This window comes from Lepidochelys kempii, chromosome 9 (genome assembly GCF_965140265.1).
Source record: "Lepidochelys kempii isolate rLepKem1 chromosome 9, rLepKem1.hap2, whole genome shotgun sequence".
Lineage (NCBI taxonomy): Eukaryota > Metazoa > Chordata > Testudines > Cheloniidae > Lepidochelys > Lepidochelys kempii.
Window position 1 is genome coordinate 9636667 of NC_133264.1, and position 26387 is coordinate 9663053.

At 39.1% G+C, this 26387-nt stretch overlaps 1 protein-coding gene across 7 annotated transcripts in view; it reads left to right on the plus strand.

The window, feature by feature from the left end:
* MCCC1 (methylcrotonyl-CoA carboxylase subunit 1) overlaps positions 1-20752 on the plus strand; it is a 34915-nt gene extending 14163 nt beyond the window's left edge. For all 7 annotated transcript variants that reach the window (XM_073359269.1, XM_073359271.1, XM_073359272.1 and 4 more), the window contains 12 exons: positions 399-510; positions 1045-1126; positions 2130-2257; positions 4030-4213; positions 4763-4872; positions 9413-9629; positions 10746-10832; positions 11440-11489; positions 16556-16693; positions 17297-17404; positions 17933-18004; positions 19812-20752. In XM_073359269.1, coding sequence (XP_073215370.1) covers positions 399-510; positions 1045-1126; positions 2130-2257; positions 4030-4213; positions 4763-4872; positions 9413-9629; positions 10746-10832; positions 11440-11489; positions 16556-16693; positions 17297-17404; positions 17933-18004; positions 19812-19931 — 1408 coding nt within the window. In that variant the 3' untranslated portion in view covers positions 19932-20752. The remainder of the gene's footprint in view (positions 1-398; positions 511-1044; positions 1127-2129; positions 2258-4029; positions 4214-4762; positions 4873-9412; positions 9630-10745; positions 10833-11439; positions 11490-16555; positions 16694-17296; positions 17405-17932; positions 18005-19811) is intronic.
* The last annotated feature ends 5635 nt before the right edge of the window (positions 20753-26387 follow it).

The following is a 26387-nucleotide window of genomic DNA, read 5'->3' on the forward strand; positions in this document are numbered from 1 at the left end:
TTGGCATACACCTTGTTGAACATGTAGTAGGTAGGTACATATAAATACTTTCAGCTGAAGGTACCAGGAGATTAGACTGACCAAAAACTAATACAGAAGTAGTGGACTCTAAATATTTTTTTCTCAAACTCATGAAGTTTCAATACAATGATCATAAAGTTCAAAATCTCATTTGAACTTGTGGCTTTAGGAGGTATAATATGTTTCACTGAATCAGTTAACAGAATCATGCTGATCTGCAACTGGATCCAAGAGGGCAGGCCCTTATAGCTGTATGGAACCCTACTGAAGTCAATGGCGTGCTGTGCAAAGTGTCTGCCTCAGTTAAACGGATTGCAAAATTGAGACCTTAGCGATCTTTAGTAAAATGCATTGAAACATTTGTTACTGTGAAACAGGCATGTTGAAGTCCAGGTGTTTGGTGACCAGCATGGCAATGCAGTCTATTTGTTTGAAAGAGATTGCAGTGTGCAGAGAAGACACCAGAAAATCATTGAAGAAGCTCCTGGGGTAAGTGGAGGGTTCCTAAATGGAGTTGATAAAGTAATATGATTTTGAATTTTTTGTACACATCTGTCTGCTTTCTACATCAGTGTCCATTCTGCTACTTAAATAAATAAATCTCAGAACCTTTTTGCATTTTATTTTATTTGGTTTTTGAGCTCCAGAGACAAAACCAAAGGTTAGAACGTAGGATTTTACTCTAGTGAATTAAACCATTGTGCCATCTAGCTTGGTATCCTACTTTGGGAAGTGGCCGGTACTTGATGCTTCAGAAGAAGGGAAAAACTCCCACTTAACCTATAATTGTCCAACATTTTGCATGTTATATTTATTTCTGTCAATTTATCAAAGATTTTCTACCTTCAAGTTTTAGGACATAAGCTGATTGCTCCTTGGGTCAGGAAGCAAAGATTTTAAATATAATATGGTTCAGGATTTTACTGCAGTTTTTTAAAGATGGCATAGTATGCGCATACAGTAGGCATGATATCTGTGAGGCTCTCAGTAATGTGTAATCTCTTTTTATCATTACATTCACAGCCAGAAATTGAGCCTGAAGTGAGAAGGAAACTTGGAGAAGCTGCTGTCAAAGCAGCTAAAGCTGTGAACTACGTGGGAGCAGGTACGTCAGGTTTAACTTCCTCCTCGTGCCTGCCTCTTAAGTTAATAGAGCCTTGAGCCTCAAGTCAAATGACATTTTCTTGTTCTGGAGCATGATACACACTTGTAGCATTTTTTTTTAACTTTCATGTAGTTGTCACATAGTAAATAAGTTCCAAGATAGCAAAACTTAGTATGAGCCCCCTGTCCAGAGTGGTATAGGACTACAGAAGAGGAAAAGCTAAGTCTGAAAGTGAATAAGTGAGCCAAATAGTTTAATATTTGAAGGTGAATATTATGAATGCACATCAGATTACATGGGCAAAGTGTTTTATCATTCACCTTGCAAACAACAAAATGTCAGTGTTCAAACTTCTGGGCCTTCTCTAAAAATAATCCCATGGAAAACAGCTGTATTTTCTAGTATATTTACTAGATGAAAATCAGTTTAGAAAAATATTAACACCTCTGATTCTTTTTAAGATATTCTATCCAGGTTTTCTCACCCTCCGCGCCCCCCCCCCCCCCAACTCACTCTCCTGCTGGTAATAGCCCATCCAAAGTGACAACTCTCTTCACAATGTGTATGATAATCAAGGTGGGCCATTTCATACACATTATCATACACATTGTGAAGAGAGTTGTCACTTTGCAGGAGAGTGAGTTGGGAGGGGGGGCGGAGGGTGAGAAAACCTGGATTTGTGCTGGAAATGGCCCAACTTGATGATCGCTTTAGATAAGCTATTACCAGCAGGACAGTGGGGTGGGAGGAGGTATTGTTTCATGATCTCTGTGTGTATATAATGTCTGCTGCAGTTTCCACGGTATGCATCCGATGAAGTGAGCTGTAGCTCACGAAAGCTCATGCTCAAATAAATTGGTTAGTCTCTAAGGTGCCACAAGTACTCCTTTTCTTTTTGCGAATACAGACTAACACGGCTGTTACTCTGATAAATGTCTTTAGATGGCCACCCAGTAGAAAGCCTTCCTGTCTCAGTGAAATGTCTGCTTATTAAATATTTCAGGAACCGTGGAATTTATTATGGACTCTCAACATAATTTCTACTTTATGGAGATGAACACCAGGCTGCAAGTGGAGCACCCAGTTACTGAGATGATCACAGGGACTGACTTGGTGGAGTGGCAGCTTAGGGTAAGGGATAACTAATTTTAATTGTAAGGGTAGCAGGGATGGATGGTGTCTATCTAGTGGTCTAGTGCGGTAATGCTCGCCATTATTGTGTGCAGGATTCTGATCTCTCACTTCCATGGTTGGGAATGATTCCTGTTGCTCCACAGCACCTTCCCTCCCTCCCTCCCCATTTAATAAAGGAGCATTGTGGAAAGGCTTTCAATAGAATCCCCACACAGTCCTCCTCACAGTAAAAAGTCCTCTCCACAGAGTTCAATAGTGGGAGGCAGAGTAGGGCGCAAATCTCTGTTCTCCTCTTAGGGGGAGTAAATACCTACAACTTGCATCGTCAGGCTTTTACTTCCCCCTTGTGGGTGGAAATTGTGTGTGCTTTTGAGACCAGTGTGGGGAGAGGGGTCTGATTGTGGTTGTCCTTGCTGGCTGGTTACCATGACCCTGCTACAGATTTCTCCATGGCATTTTACCCTTAAAATGTTTCCTTGATTTACCCTGAAACTAGTGTATTTTCCCTTACTTTTCTAGCTTTCTATCCTGATTTCTTTTGAGGGAATAACATGGTCCCTGTTGACCGATTAGTTTAAAAATCATGTGTAATTAGAAACGCCTCCTGTGAAACCTTTTCTTAAGGTTTCTTGTGTACAGAGTAGAGTATATGAACGAAGGGAACGATTGACTAGATTCTAGCAATGGTGGCAACTAGCAAATTTTTCCAGCCACTTAGAAGGATTTTCTTCTCCCTAATAAAATCTTGTTTTCCAGATGAACAGGCTTTTATTGTTCAGTGCTTTATAGGCTCAGCTTTTTTTTAACTGAACCATTGCAGTAAGAGGAAGAAAAAGCATTTTTCGTTGTGCTTCAGTTTTGTGGAATGTTGTAAGATCATCTTACAGTTATAGAACTTTGGAAATAATTGTCTTTCAAAATCCTTTAAATTGTGACTTTCTTCCTGGGGAGAGAGGAAGGAATAACTTGAACATTTATCAGAATTAAACATAAATCTATTCACCCATCACTTGTTTCTCATCAGTTGTGAGGTTATTTGTGTTCAGAAGAAGGGTCCTCCCTTCTTCCCCAGTCCATCTTCTCCTTCTCTTTGATCCTGCTGTCAGATAACAATATAGAATTTGTGGCATTGCTCTCATTCCTGGACAGTAGACTGATATCACAAACATAGGATTATGAAGTTCTCTCTGGATCAACAAGCAGCTGAGTTGCAGGAATAAATTGTTATCCAAATACACACATTTGAAATAGGAAATACAGAAAATGGCTAGTGAACGACATTGTTTTGTGTATGAATGTTTTTTAAGTTGGTTGCAATGTAAAAGTCTCTTCTTACTTGATATTGCAGCCATTGTATTCCTTGGTTGGACAACTGATACATCAAAGTGTAAGGTATATTGGCCATGGAAAAAACGTAGGCCTGAAACAAGGCAAAAATGATCAATGTATTGCAATCCTTTCTCAGCCATGTTTATTCAAGAGCCAGGACAGCCAAACCACTTAACTTGGTGTTTTTTGTAGCTCCGTGACCTATTGTCTTACGATGAAGTTGACAGTTGTTCTTATTGTATGGTTGTGAACAGTACCTTGCCTTTGTGCAGATTGTATATGTATAACTTTATATCTTATTTAGTTTCCATCTGTTATTCGCTACAATCAAAAGTTTGTGTGTCTGTACACACAAGATATCTGCATCCATGTGCTAATGGTCTGATCCAACCTGTTCGGGTTGCTCCCAGGTGAATGGAAAATTGCTGTACTACTTACAGGTTGCAGCAGGAGAGAAAATTCCCCTAATGCAGGAAGAAATTGAACTCAGTGGCCATGCATTTGAAGCCAGGATATATGCTGAAGATCCTAATAATAACTTCATGCCAGGGGCTGGACCTTTACTCCACTTGTCTACACCACCACCTGACAGTTTTACCAGGATAGAAACCGGGGTCAGACAAGGTAAAATTTGAAGACAGTATTAATTGAAAATGTCTGTTTAAAAGAACAGCTTATTACAAATGTGCTCTCAAGCAAGTTCCCTCTGGCTGCGTTTTTTTAACCTTGTGCTTAGCTTGAGACCAGAGGGTATTGTCATAATTATAAAACAGTACAGAATTCCTCTCCCTGAGGATTCCACCATATCTCAATTGGATCCCTAAATATCTCATCGTCATCTTCCCACTCCAGTTATTACCCTTACGGGATAGGCAGATTGGATTTCTTTCAAAGTTTGTCAATACTATACCTTAATTCAGCAAAGAAGGTTGATGTTGAATAGTGACACCTCTGTAACATTTCAAACTCAGGCTGCCCTTGGAATTGAGAGACTGGTCCATAAATCAAACTTGTCTCCTACATGGCCATTGCAGAGCACTGGCCACTGGGTCTGTCAGTGGATGTTGCTACTATAGTGATAGTATCACCATATAAAGCATAGCATCAGACATATCTATGTGAAGGTGTGTGTCAGTGTCCTTAGAAATTATTTCCTATATATTTATACTTTAGGTGATGAGGTTTCTGTGCATTATGATCCAATGATTGCGAAGTTAGTTGTTTGGGCTGAGGATCGCCAAGCAGCACTGAGAAAGTTGCGGTACAGCCTTCATCAGTACAATGTAAGTATCCTTTTGTTCTGTGTTTGTTCAGTGCCTAGCACAATGGGATCCTGGCTGTGACAGAAATACAATTAATAATATAAGGAACCCCAGTATGATTCCAAGTCTCTACATAAGCTGTTTACACTGCTCCTATTACTATAGTAGCAAAATGCTATTACAGAAGCAAAAATGGCTGTTTTTGAAAGGGTTTAACATAGCTATAGCCAATTCTGTTTCAATGTATTTCTTTACTTAATTACTTTGTACACTGATAGCTATATTTTTCCTAATTTGCTACACCATTTATATCAGTGTAGTAAGCAAAGACAGGCCTGAGCTGTGAAGTTCTGTTTTGGATCTGAACTTTCCTTAGATTTGGTGGTGTCTTTGTTCTGATCGAATCTTGGTGGAATGAGGATAATCAATGGGATACAGTAATACCAGGGCACAAAATATATTGGAAGGACAGAACAGGTCATGCTGGTGGGGGTGTGGCACTATATGTGAAATAAAGCATAGAATCAAATGAAGTAAAAATCTTAAATGAACCAAACAATAATGGGGGATTTCAACTATCCCCATATTGACTGGGTACATGTCACCTCAGGACGGAGATACAGTTGATACAGTTTCTCGACACCTTAAATGACTGCTTCTTGGAACAGCTAGTCCTGGAACCCACAAGAAGAGAGGCAATTTTTGATTTAGTCCTAAGTGAAGCACAGGATCAGGTACAAGAGGTGAATATAGCTGGACTGCTTGGTAATAGTGACCATAATATAATTAAATTTAACATCCCTGTGGTGGGGAAAACACCACAGAGGCCCAACACTCTAGCATTTAATTTCAGAGAGGGGAACTACACAAAAATGAGGAGGTTAGTTAAACAGAAAAGGTACAGCATCAAAAGTAAAATCCCTGGAAGCTGCATGGAAACTTTTTAGAGACACCATAATAGATGCTCAGCTTAAATGTACACCCCAAATTAAAAAACATAGTAGGAGAACCAAAAAAGAGCCACCATGACTAAACAACAAAGTAATAAAAGCAGTGAGAGACAAAAAGGCACCCTTTAAAAAGTAGAAGTTAAATCCTAGTGAGGAAAATAGAATGAAACATAAACTCTGGCAAATGACGTGTAAAAATATACTTAGGAAGGTCAAAAAAGAATTTTGAAGACCAGCTAGCCAAAGACTCAAAAAGTAATAGCAAAAAAAATTTTAAGTACATCAGAAGCAGGAAGCCTGCTAAACAACCAGTGGGGCCACTGGACAATCAAGATGCTAAAGGTCCACTCAAGGACAATAATGCCATTGCAGAGAAACTAAATGACCTCTTTGCATCGTTCTTCATGGCTGAGGATAAGAGGGAGATTCCCAAACCTGAGCCATTCTTTTTAGATGACAAATCTGAGGAACTGTCCCAGACTGAGGTGTCATTAGAGGAGGTTTTGGAACAAATTGATAAATTAAACAATAAGAAGTCACCAGGACCAGATGGTATTCACCCAAGAGTTCGGAAGGAACTGAAATGTAAAACTGCAGGACTACTAACTGTAGTTTGTAACCTATCATTTAAATCAGCTTCTGTACCAAATGATTGGAGGATAACTAATGTGATGCCAATTTTTAAAAAGGGCTACAAAGGTGACCCTGGCAATTACAGGCTGGTAAGCTTGATTTCAGTACCAGGCCAACTGGTTGAAACTATAATAAAGAACAAAATTGTCAGACACAGAGATAAACATAATTTGTCGGGGAAGAGTCAACATGGTTTTTGTAAAGGGAAAGCATGTCTGAACAATATACTAGAATTCTCTGGGGGGGGTCAACAAGCATGTGGACAAGGGGGATTCAGTGCATAGAGTATACTTAAATTTTCAGAAAGCCTTTTGCAAGGTCCCTCACCAAAAGCTCTTAAGCAAAATAAACAGTCATGGGATAAGGGGGAAGGTCCTCTCGTGGATTGGTAACTGGTTAAAAGATAGGAAACAAATGGTAGGAATAAATGGTTAGTTTTCAGAATGGAGAGAGGTAAATAATGGTGTCCGCCAGGGGTCTGTAATGGGACCAGTCGTATTTAACATGTTCATAAATGATCTGGGAAAAGGGGTAAACAGTGAGGTGGCAAAATTTGCAGATGATACAAAACTACTCAAGATAGTTAAGTCCCAGGCAGACTGTGAAAAGCTACAGAAGGATCTCTCAAAACTGGGTGACTGGGCAACAAAATGGCAGATGAAATTCAATGTTGATAAATGCAAAGTGATGCATATTGGAAAATCTAATCCCAGCTATACATATAAAATGATGGGATCTAAATTAGCTGTTACCACTCAAGAAAGAGATCTTGGAGTCATTGTGGATAATTCTCTGAAAACATCCATTCAATGTCCAGTGGCAGTCAAAAAAGTGAACAGAATGTTGGGCATCATTAAGAAAGGCATAGATAATAAGACAGAAATATCATATTGCCTCTATATAAATTCATAGTACACCCACATCTTGAATACTGCATGCAGATGTGGTCGCCCCATCTCAAGAAAGATATATTGGAATCAGAAAAGGTTCAGAAAAGGGCAACAAAAATGATTAGGGGTGTGGAATGGCTGGTATAAGGAGAGATTAATAAGACTGGGACTTTTCAGCTTGGAAAAGAGACAACTAAGGGGGGATATGATTGAGGTCTATAAAATCATGACTAGTGTGGAGAAAGCAAATAAGGAAGTGTTATTTCCTCCTCCTCATAACACAAGAATTAGGAGTCACCAAATGAAATTAATAGGCAGCAGGTTTAAAATAAACAAAAGGAACACAACGCACAGTCAACCTGTGGAGCTCCTTGCCAGAGGATGTTGTCAAGGCCAAGACTATAACAGGGTTCAAAGAAGAACTAGATAAATTCATGGAGGATAGATCCATCAATGGCTATTAGCCAGGATGGGCAGGGATGGTGTTCTTAGCCTCTGTTTGCCAGAAGCTGGGAATGAGCGACAGGGGATGGATCACTTGATGATTACCTGTTCTGTTCATTCCCTCTGGGGCTTCTGGCATTGGCCATTGTTGGAAGACAAGATACTGGGCTAGATGGACCTTTGGTCTGACCCAGTATGGCCGCTCTTATGATGTTCCAGGTTGGGTCCATTGAAGAAGTGAGCCCAAACTGTAGTGTTTTAAACTCCAGTCTGCACATTTTCAAAATTCAAAAAGTTTGGCTATTGTCATCTAGTTCAGGCTCTTGTCTAGTAGTAACTCCTTAAATTATAAAGGATTGTTCAGTATTTAAAATTTTACTATTGCTTATTTAATATAGCAAAACAAACCAGAGTGAAGAATGCAGATAACATTTCTAATGCAAAAGGTTTGCCTTGAAGTGAAGCCAGTTGCAGTGCGTAGTTTATTTACATTGACTGATATAAAAATGATAAGGGACACAATCAACTTAAAAATCATGCATCTGAAAATGTTTTGTCTGCTATTGTTAGAAGTAACGCAGAAGATTATTATAACTGACAGAGATCAGAGAAATACATTTTTCTAAGTTTGTTTGGTTTTTTGTTTTGTTTTCTAAGTTCATCTAATCTATACATTTGACAGCACATTGTAACAAATCAGCTTCAGTAATTTCCCCTGACTAATCAGTTTCTTCTGTTGTTTGTGTGGGTCTTTTGCACAGCAACAGAAGAGAGAGAATCTAATAATTATTTTTAAAATGGTGGGAGTCGGGTGCAGGTGTAGCACCTGAAAGATTTTTAACTCTTTAATTGACTGCATTTCAAGTCGACTATGTCTTGTTAAACACTTGAGGTAGGGTTTCCAAAAGCATTCAGCCCTGACCTCGGTCTGCTCCCATTAACATGAGAGGTTAAACTCCTGTTGACTTCAGTGAAGGAAGAATTAGGCCAAAAGTGAAAATCCTACCTTTGTTCTTCCAAGGTGATAGTTTCTTAAAGAATGGGATATATACCAGTTGGAATGTTTACTCTTTCTCTTGTCAGGGCTGTACTGCACTGATGTCACTTTTTAAGAAAAGGAGGACTTGTGGCACCTTAGAGACTAACCAATTTATTTGAGCATAAGCTTTCGTGAGCTACAGCTCACTTCATCGGAGCTGTAGCTCATGAAAGCTTATGCTCAAATAAATTGGTTAGTCTCTAAGGTGCCACAAGTACTCCTTTTCTTTTTGCGAATACAGACTAACACGGCTGTTACTCTGAAACTTTTTAAGAAGACATTTTCGGTATCAGTGGAGCAGACAGCTGTAGGTCCGCTAGCAGCTCTTCATTTTCATTTGGGAATGGGGGGGGGGGCTTTGTTTTATTTTGTTTTTTTGCACAGTGTTGTTGTAGCTCTGTTGGTCCGAGGATATGAGACACACAAGGTGAGTGAGGTAATATCTTTAAATGGACCAACTTCTGTTGGAGAAAGAGACAGGCTTTCAAGCTCTACAGACCTGAAGAAAAGCTTCATGGAGCTCGAAAGCTTGTCTCTTTCACCAACAGAAGTTGGTCCAACAAAAGATACTATCTCACCCACCTTGTCTTTCTTTTTCTTGACAGATCGTAGGACTAAGCACCAATATTGATTTCTTACTAAGCTTGTCAGGACACCCACAGTTTGAGGCTGGAAACGTGCACACCAATTTCATTTCTCAATACCATGATGAACTGTTTCCAGCCAAACAGGCCACCCCAAATGAAATTTTGTGTCAGGCTGCTCTGGGACTCATACTGAGAGAGAAAATGATAACCGATGCTTTTAGAGTTCAGTCTGGTGGTAAGATCATTTTTTCCCTTTCCTTTAGTTTATTTTTTCTTTGAGGGGATGAGACAGAAATCGGAGCATTTGTCCATTTCATTAATTTTGCACTCGCTTTTTGCCGCACTGTTTCATTGTTTAATCTCCTGACATCTGGTTACTACCATCCACTGAAAGGGCAGGAGATAGCTTTCTTTAGGTGACAGAGGTTAAATATAACACCATTGTGATGCATGTGTTCTTCACTAGGTAAAAAGGGAACGTTCTAATGTATTTCAGATAGAAACACACAACTCTCCATTTGCATTTGTGTGTTGTTTCCACTTTGTTCCTGTCATCTTCAAAATTTCTGCAGATTTCTCTCCATTGAGGAGGGCTAGCTCAGAGTCTTTTCAATGTCCAGCAATAGTGTTTCTTCACCCAACCCTAGGATTTTCAGATTAAAACACTAACTGGATCCCAGACAGGATATGGAGAGGCAAAATGGTTTAGTGGATTGAGCATGGCACTAGAAGCTAAGAACTCCTGCACTGTATTCCTCGCTCTTCCATTGTGACCATGAGAATTTTTAAAGTCACTTACAGCTTATCTAACACCCACCGAAATCAATGGAAGGACTTCCATTGACTTAAGTGATTTCTGAAGTCTGTTTTCATCTCTCTAAGAAGAGAAGAATATTTACAGTTATACATTAGAGGATTAAAATGGCTGATAATGGCTAGACAGGTAGCAAATTGTGATTGCTGTTTGATGATTGACTAAGAAGTGCACATGCACCTAGTGTGTGCTATGCCACCATTTTTTGTTAAATCACCACCTCCTACCCTCAAGTCTCCTTCTGTCCCTCATCCATTTATTATGTCTTATCTTACAGATTGTAAGCTAATTGGACCAGGGACTGTCATTTACTATATATTTGTACAGTAACTGACAATGGAGCCCCAGCCTGCTTCAGGCCTTTTGGTGCAACATAAATATTTAATAACAATAACAACATCATCATCATAATTAATAATAAATGTTAATAAAGTGATTTGAAGATATAAAACACTATGTAAGTGCTAAGCGTTGTTATATGCTTTATTTGTAATACAGTAAATGCAGCATCAACTGTTTGTGTACTTGGCCTTCTAGATAAATTCTCACCGTTTGCATCCAGCAGTGGCAGAAGAATAAATATATCCTACACCAGAAAACTGACTCTCCTAGATGGTGAAAACAGTAAGTGACTAGCTGTGGGTAACCTGCTTATTTCAACATGCACGCACACACAAAGTTGTAAAGATTTGGAAGAGGGAAGAGCAAACAGATGTAGGAAAAAAGTTTATTTAAGATTGATTGGGGAGGGGAAACCCATAAAGATCACATACTCCAGTCAGCATTTTTAAAGATAATGGTTAATTCCACACTCAGATTCCTGGAGACACTGGCCAGATTTTTTTAAAAGTGTCCCTAAATTTAGGATTCTAAATCCATATTTAGACACCTCAGTAAAGGATCGAATTTTCATAGGACTTAAGCACCTGCAACTCCCAGTGACTTCACTGGGTTATGGATGGTCAGCACCTTTGAAACGCTAGTCGGTTTATTCAGGTATCTAAATATGGATTTAGGAACCTGGGGTTAGGCACCCAGCTTTGAAAATGTTGCTCTAAATGTCGGGACAACCTTCTACAAGGTTTGCTGAGCTAGTCTAACAGTTTTGGTTGGCCTTCTCATTTGGAAATTTATATTTATGTTGAAAAAGATGCTCTGAACTCTGTTTTTAAGTTTAATTTTTCTCTAAGTCAAGTAAATCTTGTTTTTTTTTAAATATTTTATTAAACAGATGTGGACATAACTATAGATTACAATCATGACGGTTCATATAACATGCAGGTAAAGTTCTGTTTTCTCATACTCTTTAGTAACTGATCTCATCATAATGATGAGTAAAATTAATTTACTGTATGTGTCTTATTAGATATAGGCTGGCTGCATCACCTATTATTAATGTTGCCCAACACTTTTCATTATAAGATCCTTTTTTCAGTTGCTTTTAACTGTGCCAAACTTATATATTTGGTCTGAAATTTTCCATGTCGGGTGTCTGCCTCATGCTTATATTTTTTTTTTTTTAAGTTTCAGCCAAAATGATTGTGATTTCTGAGGATGAGGCTAAGGAAAAACTCGTTGTCTGTCAGTCTTATCTTTGAATACTCTCACTCCCCCATGCTTTGTAGCAGGGACTTGATATGTGGCGGAGGGGAGGCCTATGTCAGGAATGTACCTTTTGCCATCCTAACAAAAATCCAAACAAATTTGGCCAAATTATAAACCTTTGAAAAACCTTTGGTTAGCACATGCTCAGTAGAGACTTCTTATGTTTTCGCAACTAAATTCCCTGAAGTTTCTGTCTAGGGCTGAGTAGCATTTTCCCTGCAATGGCAGGTCCAGGCAGCTGAATAGAAAGCAAGGAACCTGTCTGTCCTGTGCTTTCAGTGACCTCCTCTGCTGGGCCTAAGCAGTGTGCGGGAGGAAGCTGCCTCATTTGAATGCACAGGGAGCAAGAGCTGAACTGGTGGAGAGAAAATGGGAACAAGGAGCCTGGTGGTGTGGGGTCGGGGAAGACTGGGACTGGAGGCTGTTGGGATGGGAGAGGGAAACTGGGACTGGCTGAGGAAGGAGACTGAGACTAGGAGCAAGGAAGGGAAATGGGGAGTGCGTACTGGGAGCCTGTAGGTGTATGCTTAAATCAGAGGGGGGCCGAGAGGGAGATTGGGACTGGCTGAGCAAGGAAACTTTGACTGAGAACCAGTGGGGTGGGAGGGAGGAAGATAGAGGGAAGCGGAGACAGTTTTGACAGGAAGCTGGGACATGGTGGGAGAGAAGCCATGAGAATAAATAAAGGTTTAGAAAACGTGCCTCAGTAAAAGGCTCAAGAAGCTCACTCTATTTAGTTTATCAAAGAGAAGATTAAGGGGGATTTGATCACAGTCACAGGGCTCTTCAGTCTATCACACAAATATATAACGAGATCCAATGGCTGGAACTTGAAGCTAGGCAAATTCAGATGAGAAATAAGACTCAAATTTTTAACAGTGAGGATAATTAACCATTGGAACAAGTTACCAAGGGTTGTGATGCATTCTCCATCACTGGAAATTTTAAAATCAAGATTGGATGTTTTTCTAAAAAATATGCTCTAGTTCAAATAGCAATTAATTCAGGGAGGTCAGACGAGATAACCACTATGGTCCTTTCTGGCTTTATGATCTTTGAAACTGGGACTGGCTGGAAAAAGAGATTGGGACAAAAAAGAGATCTGGGGAGTGGACGCTGAGATTGGATGAGGAGAGTGGCAGAGAGATTGGGCCTGGGAATCAAATCAGTGGGGGGTGGAGAACATGAGTGGGTGAGACTGGAAGGGTGCAGGAGAGAGACAGATCTGATGAGGGGCAGAGGGGAACTAGGAATGGCTGGACAAAAATGGTTGGAGGAGAGGAGAGTAGGACAGGGAGTCCAGAGAAGGACGTTCAGCGAAGGAGACTGGGACTGCGATGAGAAACATGATAACTGGAGACTGGGACAGGGTTGGCAAGGAGAATAGGACAAGGAGCTGGGGTTAAGGAAGTGGGACAAGGAAAGATTAGAGAAAATGGGGCAGAAGAGTCAGTGCCCACTAGAGCAAAATCATCTCTAGAGTCTGGAATGTAATCCAAGATTCCTGAGTCTCACCATTCCTGTGCTGTTAAAGAACATTATTAAGGTTGCAAAGCATTCAAAAGTTAGGAAATGCCATTATTAAGGTTGCTTGTGCAAACTTAATTTGGCCCTTTTGCATATGCTGTATGACATAGCCTTCAAGTTCATAATCATAGTGGGGTAGCCTCTCGGTCAACCTTATTTTAGGGTGCACAGAAGGGTTATTTAGTGGATTCTGTATCTCAAGACCACACATTTTAAGAATTCACGTGATAATACTCTCTCATTGTTGAGTATTTTGAAATGCCAACATTTCACCCCTCCCTCACCACCACCCCTCATAATTAAGAATTGTTACTGCTCACTTTAGGGCACACTGCCTATACTCTACCGAGGGCTCAAGGCGTGACCTAGTCAATTTAGGCACCCCCACCCTTTCCCTTCCAAGGGCTCAGGGTGTAAGGTACTTATCCTTACCCATGGGGCTCAGGAAAAAACCTGGTCAATTTAAGTACCTGCCCCTGCCCACAGGGCTCAGGGCTCTACGGGTCTGTGGACGCTTTTCCCAGTGAAAGAGCCTTGCACAGTTGTGCTCTAAATACCTATTTATTAGCAACACACACACATTACGTATATCAAGCAAATCACTAATGGTCACCATTCCCAATATACAGGCAAATTTCACCCGATAGCCAGTCAGGATCCATTCATCTGGGGGTTCCCAGTTCCAGGTCGTGCAGAGGTCAGAGTTCCAGCAGCTTGATGTTGAACTGCTGTCCAGAAATGGTTCCCAAAGAGCATTGTTCTTTATATACATTATATAGGTAAAAGTCGGTACCTTCTTCAAATTTACTAATCCTACCACATTATCCCACACTCCTAAATAACAAAATATTTAACCAATTACATACTGGCACCTAGGTGTCGTCCTTGCTGCCCAAGTTTTTTACGTTTGTATCTTTCATGCCCAAATTGTAACTTAGTTGTGACCTTCTCTGTTTATGCAGACAGCATAAAAACACTGGTTAGAGCTTGTTTTACCGTTTATTGAGTCTCTTTCTGTATCCTTCCTAATTTCCAGTGCTGGGTATGTCTACTTTGCATCCTTGATGGTTATAACTCTCATTAGGGACATTCCTGAGGTGGGAGTGCTTTATCAGCAGCAGAACATTGTGGTTTTGTTTTGTTTTTTTCAATTTTAGTGGTGAACTCCCTGAGTTTTACCCAAGGCTGGTTTAATATGGAGGGGGATGGGGAGTGTTGTTCAGGTCTCAGGTCTACGACATGATTTGGGGCATACAAATCAAGGCAGTAAATTGAGGTAAAATTTAAGCCATTCTTACACGGTTTTATCACAAGCGAACACTGAAACAAGCGTGTGTTCTCTTTTTCTCGTTAGACATGATAGATTCTCAAGGCTCGTGGAACATCTTACAGACTGTTTCTGTTCTCTAGCATCATCTTTAATACAAATGGAGGCAGCTAAGCCAAGTTCCTTGAATAATTAATAACCTAATATTAGAACAGCAAATTGCTGAGTCCAGGTTAAGGATTTAAAGAAAGTAAAACCTATGGAATGAGAACAGTATATGTTCATTTTTATGTCCATTTCCAATACCTCTGCACATCTAGGCCTTGAACAAGTGTGATCTCTTGGCTCAAGAAGTTAATTTTAATGCAATTAACATAAGAACAAGACTGAGAGAAACTATTGTTAACCAATAAATATTTTCATGTATACAATTTTTCATCTTTAGCATACTGGAAAAGTACAGGATTAGCATCTCTGAAAAGTGAAATCCTCTATGTACAGAACAGGGATAGCATGCTAGAAGTACTGTAAGATTCCCTATGCTGTCTCAACCCTGTTGTGGAACGATCACTTAGGAAGAGGAGGGGCACCAGACTGAACAGGCTGTGGAGACTGAACCAATCTCTAACCTTTCTGCTGCGATTCCCAGCAGCGGCGCTAGTTATTTCCTATAGGAATGGAGGTTTATTTAATCTGGACACCTGTCCATTTGGAATTGGACTCAGACCATCATCTTACTCACGTGGAATATCAAACAGCCATCATATGGTAACTACTTTGGGTTACTATCAACCTTGGCTGGATTGTCATTAATGACCAAAGACTTCTAGGCATAAATTATCCAATTTTAGAGTCTGATTCTACAGTGCTTCCGTAAATTTGTTTAGAAGTTTTGTCTGTGAAACTTTCCCTAATCCAGAAGTTCTCCTCAGAACCTTCATTATCAGTATTCCTCCTTCAAGTGCAACCTTCGTTTTTGTCTTCTTGCTTATCTAACTTTGGCAGAGCCACCCATCAGCGTGGGCGGGAGAAGGGGGAACGACAACGACAAATGGTACTTACTGTGGAGAGTAACTTGTATGCCTTCCCAAGGGTAGTTCATTCAGCGTACAAATCATTCTTCATAAACTAGGATTTCTTTCTAGCAATTTCTTGTGAAACTTTTTTTCCCAAGAAATTAACCATGTATATGTTAAGCAAGCCTTTGTCCCTTTATGTCACCTGGGAGATAATAGGGTCATGAGCGCTTAGGTTCTCTAGAGTTACTGAAGAAATTAATCTGTGCTTACTGTGAGGAAAACCCTTAAAAATCAAAACAAAACACAGGGAAAAAACTACATGGTAGAATATAACTGAATATTATCCACATCACACGGGTGTGACTCAGGACATTTAAATATGTATGTTAACACTTGAATGCAAATGTTTACTATCATGTCCATTTATAACAATGATTTTTGTCCTGGAAATACTATTCTAAAGAGAGAATGCAGTGTTATATTCAATCAGCAGCAACAGGGTTTAGATATTTGCTAATACTGTAACGTTTAATTTCTATGACTATAAATGCTCCTTTTTATGACTACAGCATAGCATTTAGGCTTACTGGGTCATACAATACAGACAGAACGGCCTTATCCTGTCTGTATAATCAGTTTGGCCATTCTTTCTTCTTAGCCTTGAGTACTGAAGCACTGGGCATTTTCCACTGCTGAAACCCAATGGAGATAGCTTCCCCCATTTTCCACAATGCACTGATACAAACCCAGTTATGCAGCATAGTAGGTGTAGCCGCACAAACCGAGAATGGGAGAAAAACTCCTTTGCGGACACAAATTGAACTATGTTGCTTGTAACCCATTAAGGTAATTGTGCCACTGATTGGTTACAAAATTACAGTTAGGCTCTGTGCCTATAATATCTTTTAACAGGAACAACTGTTTTTCAGATAAAAGATAAAGCTTTCCATGTTTCTGGAGACATTTCTAATGAGGGAGATTCGACTTACCTGAGATGTACAGTAAACGGGAGTGTTTGTAAATCTAAGCTGGTCATTTTGGACAACACTATTTGCCTCTTCTCACTGGTAAAGTTTCTTTTTCATCATCTGAGATTTAAAGTCCCAGCTGAGGGGGGTAAGCAGGAGTCTGAAATGGAGTGTTGTGGACTTAGACAGGTGATCTTAAATTTAGGGGGTGAGATGTGTCACTAGTTCAAATTTTTATAGCAACCCACAGTCTTCAGATCCTTGCTAGATTTATAACTATAATTAATTATCATTAATTTATAATTTTAATATACTTCATTTTTAAAATAAATAATGAAAAATAAAAGTAATCAAGATGGAGCTGGAGGAGGAGAACTCCAATTTAGCCTTGAAAAATAAATTCAGATTAACATGACAATTTACCTTGGCATTCTCTGCATTGCATTAGCAGTAGTACTTATGAAGAAGAAATGTCCCAGCTTCCATGGTAAAGCTGGTCCGTTTTTTCCAGTAAAAGTCATTAAAGGAAATTAAAATTACTTTGTGATAAATGTCATGTGAAATCCACATGAATAAACAAACTACTTAATTACTTAGTAACAAATTTATTAACTTCTATCACTATAAACATAAATCAAGGTTTGTACCAATTGTAATGTGTTATGACATTAACTCAATCTTGATTTATTTACTTTTCTGTAGAAAGGCAGTGCACAAATTGGGCTTCCAATACCTAAATACTTATCTGGAGCGAGTGCAACAGGAACTCAAGGAGGTGCTGTAGCACCTATGACTGGGACAATTGAAAAGGTGATTGTTACAAATGTGGGATGGGGAGGGAAAAGGAAACCTTTTTGAACATCTCCTACATAGCCAGGTTCTAATAGGTTCTGCGGTAGGGGAAGCATGTCAGTCCTGAGGCTGCCCTGACTCCTTCCAGTTGGGGAAAATTCCTCGGTTCGTTCACCTGTACAGATGTTTTCTAGACTTCTAGTCTTGTTTCTACCGAACACAGGAAGAACGCTTTTAAAATTCTAAGTATTTGGCTAAACTTGCCATTTTTAATTAAATTTCTTCCTTTTAATATGGCTTTTTAGCCACATGTCCCTACAGCTGAAACCTTAGAGGCTCTCTGATCTATTCCCTCATGGCAGATAAGCCTACTGAAAAGGATCAGTCCAGAAGATGCCTTTATTATTCAGCTCTCCTTTAGCTTTTCTCTGAAGGAAACTTTCACCTCTTTTGCTAGCCAGATATCCAGGTAGAAATCCTGTCCAAGTGATTTTGATTGTATGGACATACATGATTTTTCAATCCTTGCTTGCTTTGAATTTGTAGATATTTGTGAAAGCAGGGGACAAGGTACAAGCTGGAGACCCACTAATGATTATGATAGCTATGAAAATGGAGGTGAGTGACATTAAAAGGGTTTAATTACTGAAAAGAAAAACGAACAAACTCCAGTGGTCCTGAAATGAATCCAGGGTTGGTTTATTGGAATATTGTACAATTCAGTCTTGTTTCGTCATCAACACCACTTGAAATATTGAAAAACTAATATATTATGTGACTGGATTTCAGAGAATTATGTTTACTGGTACATTATTATCAAAGAATATTTTTATCTGTAATTTTTGTAAAGTTTGTTAGCTCTTTAAATGCCTCAGAAATCAATCATCCATTATTTTCAATACAAAACCGTCTTTCATAATCTGGTTGTTTTACTTTTTCTCTCACCGTGATTTAAACACATGATATTATTACCTACAGTTGCTTTATGCTGAAATTCAGCAAGCAGTGATTCTCTCTCTAAATATATACCCAGCGTTTTCTTGTGTGTAATCCTGTTGATTATTGTTTACATAAAGCTTTACAGAGAGTAGACTAAAGATTCTTTGTAAGAGTCAACATGAAATGTAGCAGTATGTGGGATGTTCTATCATGTTTTGTTACATTTCTTGGCATTGACTAAAATTGCCGGCACTATCCCAGTTTCTGTAGTTTGAGCTGGTTGGGTTTGGATTTATTTTTACAGTGCAGTGTATGGGAGCTGAACTAAATAATGTAACAGATTTAAGCTAGTGTTTGAAATAATTTATAAATTTTGATAACATTGTGTAAAATCCTGCATACTGAGAAAATTAATTCATATTTAAGATTATTAAAACTTATTTTGGTAATTGTGTATCTCTAGGTGGTTGTAACATTGGTATCCGTGTTACATATGTGGCTCTCTGTGTCTTTCATTGACAATTTACCTACATTTTTGTGGTCCTATTTAAAATAAAAAGGTAAATTGCAGAAATAGAAAGAGGATTCAGAGTAGCAGCCGTGTTAGTCTGTATTTGCAAAAAGAAAAGGAGTACTTGTGGCACCTTAGTGACTAACAAATTTATTTGAGCATAAGCTTTTGTGAGCTACAGCTCACTTCATTGGATGCATTCAATGGAAAAAACTGAATGCATCCAATGAAGCGAGCTGTAGCTCACGAAAGCTTATGCTCAAATAAATTTGTTAGTCTCTAAGGTGCCACAAGTACTCCTTTTCTTTTTTAAAAATAAAAAGTTAATTTAAAGGAATCCTTGCTAAGATATAAAAAAATATTTGTTGTTTGGATTATTAGACTAATCCTATTTAGAAACTATCAGTGCAACAAAAGATACAATGGGAAATTAACATGATATAATAATATGAACCAAATTTGGACTTGGTGCGTAAGCAGTTGGTAATCACATCTTAAGATAGCCTAAGATCTCTTAAATAAAAACATTTCCTATCCACCAAACGAAAATATATTAAATACATCAGCAGAGTCCTTTCAAAGGAACTGACCTGTTAAATGGTTAACATTGTTGGACTAAAATTGAGTTCTTTTAACAGATATCTAATTTATTTTTAGAAAGGAACAATGAAGCAAAACAAGATGGAAATAGCAGTGCTTCAAAATGTAACCCCAAATAGTGTTTTGTTTTCTTCTCCAGTTAAATATTGAAGAGGAAAGACCAAAGTAACTTGAAAATGAGGTTCTTTCAAGAACAAAAATAACATTTTAAAAGAATGAAATGTATCAAAAGAAGTGGCATATGTTGATTTGATCTAATCTCACCTCTGCTCAGTATTTATATGGTTGATTGTACTAAGATGGAGTTGTTGTTAAAACAAGAAAGAAATTTTTAAAATATTCTAATGATTTATCTATGCACTTGTTTTTATGCAGCATACCATAAGGGCTCCAAAGGCAGGAATAATAAAGAAGGTTAATTACCAGGAAGGCTCTCAGGCCAGCAGACATGCTCCACTAGTTGAGTTTGTGGATGAAGACATGGAATCAAAATGAACGCCAAGGAAGGTGCTATTTTTTGCTTTCTTGGTTTTCTCCAAGAAGAAGGTGTCTTTATATTTTGTTCAGCATTCCATGGACATAGTTACATTGCAGATTATATCCACTTCCCCTAAAAACGGAGCATTACTGAATTGTAATAAAAGTTAAACAGCTAAGGGTCTGAACCTGCAATCCTTAATTGCTCAATAGGAATTTTACACTACATTTGCCCGATTAATGACTGCAGGATCTGACCTTAAATTGGTATTTACAGGTGTTTTTGTAGTGATTGGAGACCAGCTTCCAAAGTATTGCTTCTTGCCTACTTTGTCGTTATGAGCTGCCATATTTTTCCCCTTAAACTTTCCTACATTTCAGACTCCTTGTAAGGCAATTTGAAAGCTGACAGTGATAGGCAAGTTTAAATGAGTGCATAATAATAATATCATCCTTACTGAGGCAAAACTCCCATAAATGGCCTGAGTTTTGCATGCAGGATTGGTCCCATCACATATACTCTTAGCTAGGACACTTTATCTCTTGGTGCCTCTTGTTTATCCATTTGTAAATGGGAATAAGCGTGCTAAGTTATGTCACTCGGGTGGGGTGTGTGAGGGAGACTGAATTTCCATAATTATTGTAAAATACTTTGAAAATCTCTGATGAAAGGTGTTGTAGAAGGGAAAAGAAATATTATTTCTATATTAATCAAAACTGAATCTGTTTTCAGGATGGATTATTTTATCTTGAAAGCTCAGATTGTAATACAGAAAGACTGTTCATGTATTTAATATTAAAATGTTTGTGCCATAATAAAATATGTATTTTAAAATTCAGATTACTTTTCCCATATCTCTTCATGTTTGTCTGCAAACCTTATATGTTGTTCGTTTGCCAGAATGTGGTGTTCCCAAGATCATTATAAAGATATGAAATGTCAGACTGATGACAATACTGATTGCTACTTTCATGTGTACATTTTTTTCATGAAGAAAAATGTGTGGTTCTTTTATACACAAATGCAGTATAAGTGAGGGAATACTACATACTGGCTATTTATTTTTAACTTGTTGATGCTGCACCCCAAATGCTAAGGGAAAGGACACTTGATTAATAAAAATGCCCATTTTAATTATTAAAACCTTTCAAATTCCTTTCACGATTTATACAATGTGAAGTGCTTTTTGTCATATGAACTTTCAGGATACTGTGTAAGTGCCCATTGTGGTTATCTGGCATGATTTGAACTGTAGACAGGACAATATAGTTGTTATAGAACCGTGTTAGGGAATCACCATACGCAGGATGGCTCTAATCCTGCAGAGATTTCTCAGGGGTCCAGGTGCTGGCCGTCTGGTTCCCTGTCTAAAACTGGACTATGGGAGCAGGAACTGTAACTGGGGGCCAAGGGTTGGAGTCAAAGTCAGGAGCCAGGAACCAGAGCCAGAATCAGAGATGGAGTCAGGACGAAGGAAGGGGATGTAAGCTGGAGCAAGGCTGGATCCTGAGCAATCACAGCAGCAGGCCTAGCATTGAGCAACCAGTGACCTGCTGGTGAGCTAAAAGCAGGCCTGCTGGCTCTCTTCAGCCAATCAGGTGGTCTGACCGCAATCCAGCTGAGCTCATTAATCAGCCTGGCTAGTCCTCAGGCTCATTCATCTGAAGGTGCTCAATCCTGACAAGCTCTGTGCAGATGGTCTTTGTACCTATGTGGAGCCTCTCTGAAGTCATTGTGGGCTCAAGCCATTACCTCAGGAGTCCTCAAACTGGGGGTCATGACACCTCAGGAGGTCACAAGGTTATTACATGGGGGATTGCGAGCTGTCAGCCTCCATCCCCAAATCCTGCTTTGCTTCCAGCATTTATAATAGTGTTAAATATAAAAATGTGTTTTTAATGTATAAGAGGATCGCACTCATAGGCTTGCTGTGTGAAAGGGGTCACCAGTACAAAAGTTTGAGAACCACTACACTACCTCATGATGAGTTTGTTAATATGATTCTATGACTGCTGACCTGCCCACAATGCAGATGAAAAACGTTAGAACACAGACTTTTAGACAGTTGTATGTTGGCCTGGTGGTGTGTAGGCAGTCCTGTTTACTTCCAGTTAGGTGTCTTCAGTGCCTTAAATGGGACTCCATAGGATTGGACTCTAGATACAGAAATTTGAAGTAATTTCTATAAGAGGCTTTGTGGTTTAGTGAGTAAGATATGGGTCTTTCTTCCACCTTGTACGCCAGGATTCTGTTCCTGTCTCTGCGTTTAAACCTCTTATATGAATCTTTACCAAGTCATTTAAACTCTCTGAGCCAGCTTCTCCTGTCTGACTAATTCACTTTGCACAGTTTACTCAAGCTCTCCGTTCCTCAGTTACTCCATTTGGTGGATTGGTAAGTGCACATTTTTCATAGACCAAAGGGGCATTTGAGTGGGGAATGAAGGACAAGTCTTTTATGAGATCCAGTTTTCTCTTGCTTCTGAAAATTATCCCTGTCTGATTCTTGGAAGCTAGCAGCAAAAATGTTCTCTGTTGCTATGTTTTTTTTTCTCCAGAAGCTTCATTGACAGAGTGGTCACTTTAGATAAGCTATTACCAGCAGGAGAGTGAGTTTGTGGGGGGGAGAGTGAGAAAACCTGGATTTATGCTGGAAATGGCCCAACTTGATTATCATACACATTGTAAGGAGAGTGATCACTTTAGATAAGCTATTACCAGCAGGAGAGTGGGGTGGGAGGAGGTATTTTTTCATGCTTTGTGTATATATAATAAGATCTTCTAAACTTTCCACAGTATGCATCCGATGAAGTGAGCTATAGCTCACGAAAGCTTATGCTCAAATAAATTTGTTAGTCTCTAAGGTGCCACAAGTACTCCTTTTCTTATTGACAGAGAATCTCATCTAGTTTTCAAATGATGGCAATTTCTTAAACATTTTATTATTTCTGCCCTTTAAAACTGCCTCCTGTATGAGCCAATGTCAAAATCTACCCATATTTCCAACGTTGTGCTATAATGTGATTTAATTAGGCAGGTAGAGAAACACTAGCAAAAAAAAAGTCACAAATGAGCCATACTTAACGTTTTCAGAAAATATTCTAGCTGACATTAAAAAATTTGAAAGCATGAGGATTTTTCCTTGCTGTTATGAAGATCAAAATCAATCTTATGGGAACATAGTTGCAACTTTAATTGCCACCTCTTTGCAGTAGAAACCCAGCTGCAGAGACAGGGCTGGAAGACAGGCCATCTAGCTTTATAAACATGAGATTCTTGTACCTGAGCTAAACGAAGATCTGTACTTGTCAGCTATAGAAAAACCTTTGGTAAGCTGCAGCTGGCCAGCAGGGGGCAACATGTTCGCATATACACAGAGGGGCAGATTCGCAGCTGGTGTAAATTGTCATAGCTCCATTCAGTGGAGCAGTCACTTTATACCAGCTAACAATTTGCCCCGTAGTGCCTACTCCTACACAAGGCGGTAGCAGAAAACACACTGGTCTAGCAAATAGGGCATGGGAGTGGAAGGCAGGAAAGCTGGATTCTATTCCCACTTCACCCACTGTGATTCACTGTGTGACCTTGGGTAAGTCATGTAAACTATGTTTGCCTCAACTTCCTCATATATAATGGGGATAATGATACTTAACGCATTGAGATTGTTAGAGAAATGTGTTTATATAAGTGCCTAAGTACTTATTTTGCATGCATGCTGGTAAAATTTTAATTTTAGATGCAGGCTTCATCATTATTTGTAGAGTTTAAGCTTTTGCATTTTATTTAGGGGAAAAATCTAAGCAAGTGGATTATAAATTCCCTTTTTTAGATTTATTAACTCCTTGGCTGTAATGGTCAGAGTCATCCAGTTGCCAGTAAATCCCAGCTCCCTGCATCAAGAGTATTAAAAAGTGAACCCTGAGTGTTTTTGTTAGGGACTTTTAAAGCTCAACCAACAGTGGGGAGGAGGGGGTTGTACCTGAGCAGAGTCTCATCTTCCTTTATAAAAGCATGAAGTTTAATACTCTAAGCAAAACATGTCCATTTTACAGGGAAGACCTACCAATGTACTTACTACAGCTGTACTGGTATCTGTTGATTATTTTTCTCTAGACTCTGACTGTCAAGAATTATTTTACTGTGATTCTGTTACTTTTTGTAAAGAGACAGACAGAGTTCTGCATAATATGTTTGCTGGAGCATTTTATAGCAACCGTATAAGGTTTGAGCATGTAGCTTTCAAATATGTTACGTTCTTGATAGATGTCTAAGCTGCTTGTATAAAGTAAATTGTATGTGTATTATGGATGGGTGCACATGATATGCAGGCAGATGCTAGATGACATTTTTATGACACTGGGACAGCTTTCTGCAATAAGGGTTCTATTTGCAAAGCAATGTCGAATACCACGGAGGTTTTGTCCTTGAGTATGATGAAGTTGAATGCAGTTGCTTAGCTGAACTAATGTTGGCTTGTGTCACTTCTGTTTTGTTGTTTGTTTTTTAAGGCAGCAATGAAGAATAATTGCTTAATGGAGACCACTATATTCAGTTTTATTTGGACTATTTATATTTTATGAAATAAAAGCTTTATTTAAAAAAAAATACAGTGCTTTTTTCGGACACGTGTTCAGGGTAACGCTGTTTGTTATATGAGAAATCTACGCTAAACTAAACGGTGTTTTGATTGAATGCCCCATGTTTTTTTACTATAGCATTTAATAATTAACTAGAGCACATTTGTATGTCTAATGCCCAACTGGGTCTTTGAAGTGATAATGATAGTTGGATTTATCTTTAATCTGTCTTCCAGATAAGCAGTATTTGCCAAAAGTTACTTTTGAACTGTAATTGCTTTCTTTGTAAATGACAGCCGACTTGCTCACATGGGAAGTAAGAAAAGCAGGAGGTGGTATGCGCTAAAAGGCAAAATTCCAGGGAGTGTTTGTGGGGAGAGGCTGATGATGATGACTGCTTCTCTCTTCCTGACCCTCTGAAGACAGGAGGATGTGTTGGAGAGGCCACTCTTGGGGATCAGAATCAGTCTTATAATGGGGCATTCTTAATTGCCACCCCTTTGTTGTAGAGACAAAAGCAAATTAACGAAGAACACCGGGCAATATACTCCAGAGGATTTCCTCACTTTAGCCAGCCAAGAGTGGAGAGGACATCCTCCTCCTTTGACCTTGCTTTCTCTTTCCTTTTGTACACTGCCCCAAGCAGTCATGTGACCAGTGGAACGTGTTAACTCTTTACAGGCTCGGTACCTTTACCGTGTCGTATCCAGGAAAGGTAGGTTACTATTTGCCATGATTATACCAAAAAACTGGGTACTATTCTTTGTGATATTGTATGGACCTACTCCCCAAAACAGGTTGCTGCTTGACAATATGAAAGGAGGGGGAAGGTTGGCCAAAGATATGGGGGGAAATCCCATTCTTCCAGAAATTGCCGGATGATCATCAGAGCTCATGCAAAGCATGTGAGACCAAAGGGCCCACCCACAAAGTAAAGTGCACGGTAATTAAGAAAGATGAAGATCTAAGATAGCCCTATTGGGATTTAAATATGTAGGACCAAGGAATCTATGTATAGCATTTGAAACCTGATGCTTAGACTTTAAGTCATCCTCTCAAGCCAATGTCCAAAACCAAGCCTGTATTCTATGACACTTTGCATGAATGTAGAGTTTTGAAAGCATTCCAGAATGCACCATATTGGAACTTGATAACCCTCACATTAAAGGTTAATTTTTATTTTTATTATTTATTTATTTATGTCCTCTGTGAGTAAGTTACATTCTTTAAAATTTTTCCTGGCAAATGTGGTGCTCTCTCTAGTGGCAAACTTTTGCAAACTTCTTTTCCCATCCCTACTATCCCACCACACACATGCAGCCTTCAATAAGTCTCAGGGCAAACTTATTAATTATTGTTTATTTCTGTTATTGTAGTGCCTACAAGCCCCAGTCATTAACCAGGACTCCATTGTGTTGGAACCTGTACAAACCCAGAACAAGAAGACAGTGTCCACCCCCTGCCCCAAAGAGCTTGTGATTTCACATACAATGGTGTAAATCCCAAATAACTCCATTTTAGTCAGATCCAAAGCCCACTGAAATCAGTAAAAAGACCTACTGGTTGCAGTGAGCTGTGGCTCAGACCCTAAGTGAGAGGAAAATCAGGCCTTGGTTTATTTATGCTGCATAACCTAAAATACCCACCACCCAACATATCCAACAATTTGTGGGACAGAAGGAAGGGTGTGTGTGTCATAACCTCTTTCCATTTCTGGTATGTCCTTTAAATATTTGAATCTAAACAGTTTGGTTTGTATTCCTTAACATGTTAGATTTCACAAGTGGCTAGATTTGACCATCTATCCAGGGCCGGCCCTTAGGAAAAATGGCACGCTGGGCTAACTTGTATTTTGGTGCCCATGGACCCCTTGGGCTCGCCGTTGGAATTCAAGGGA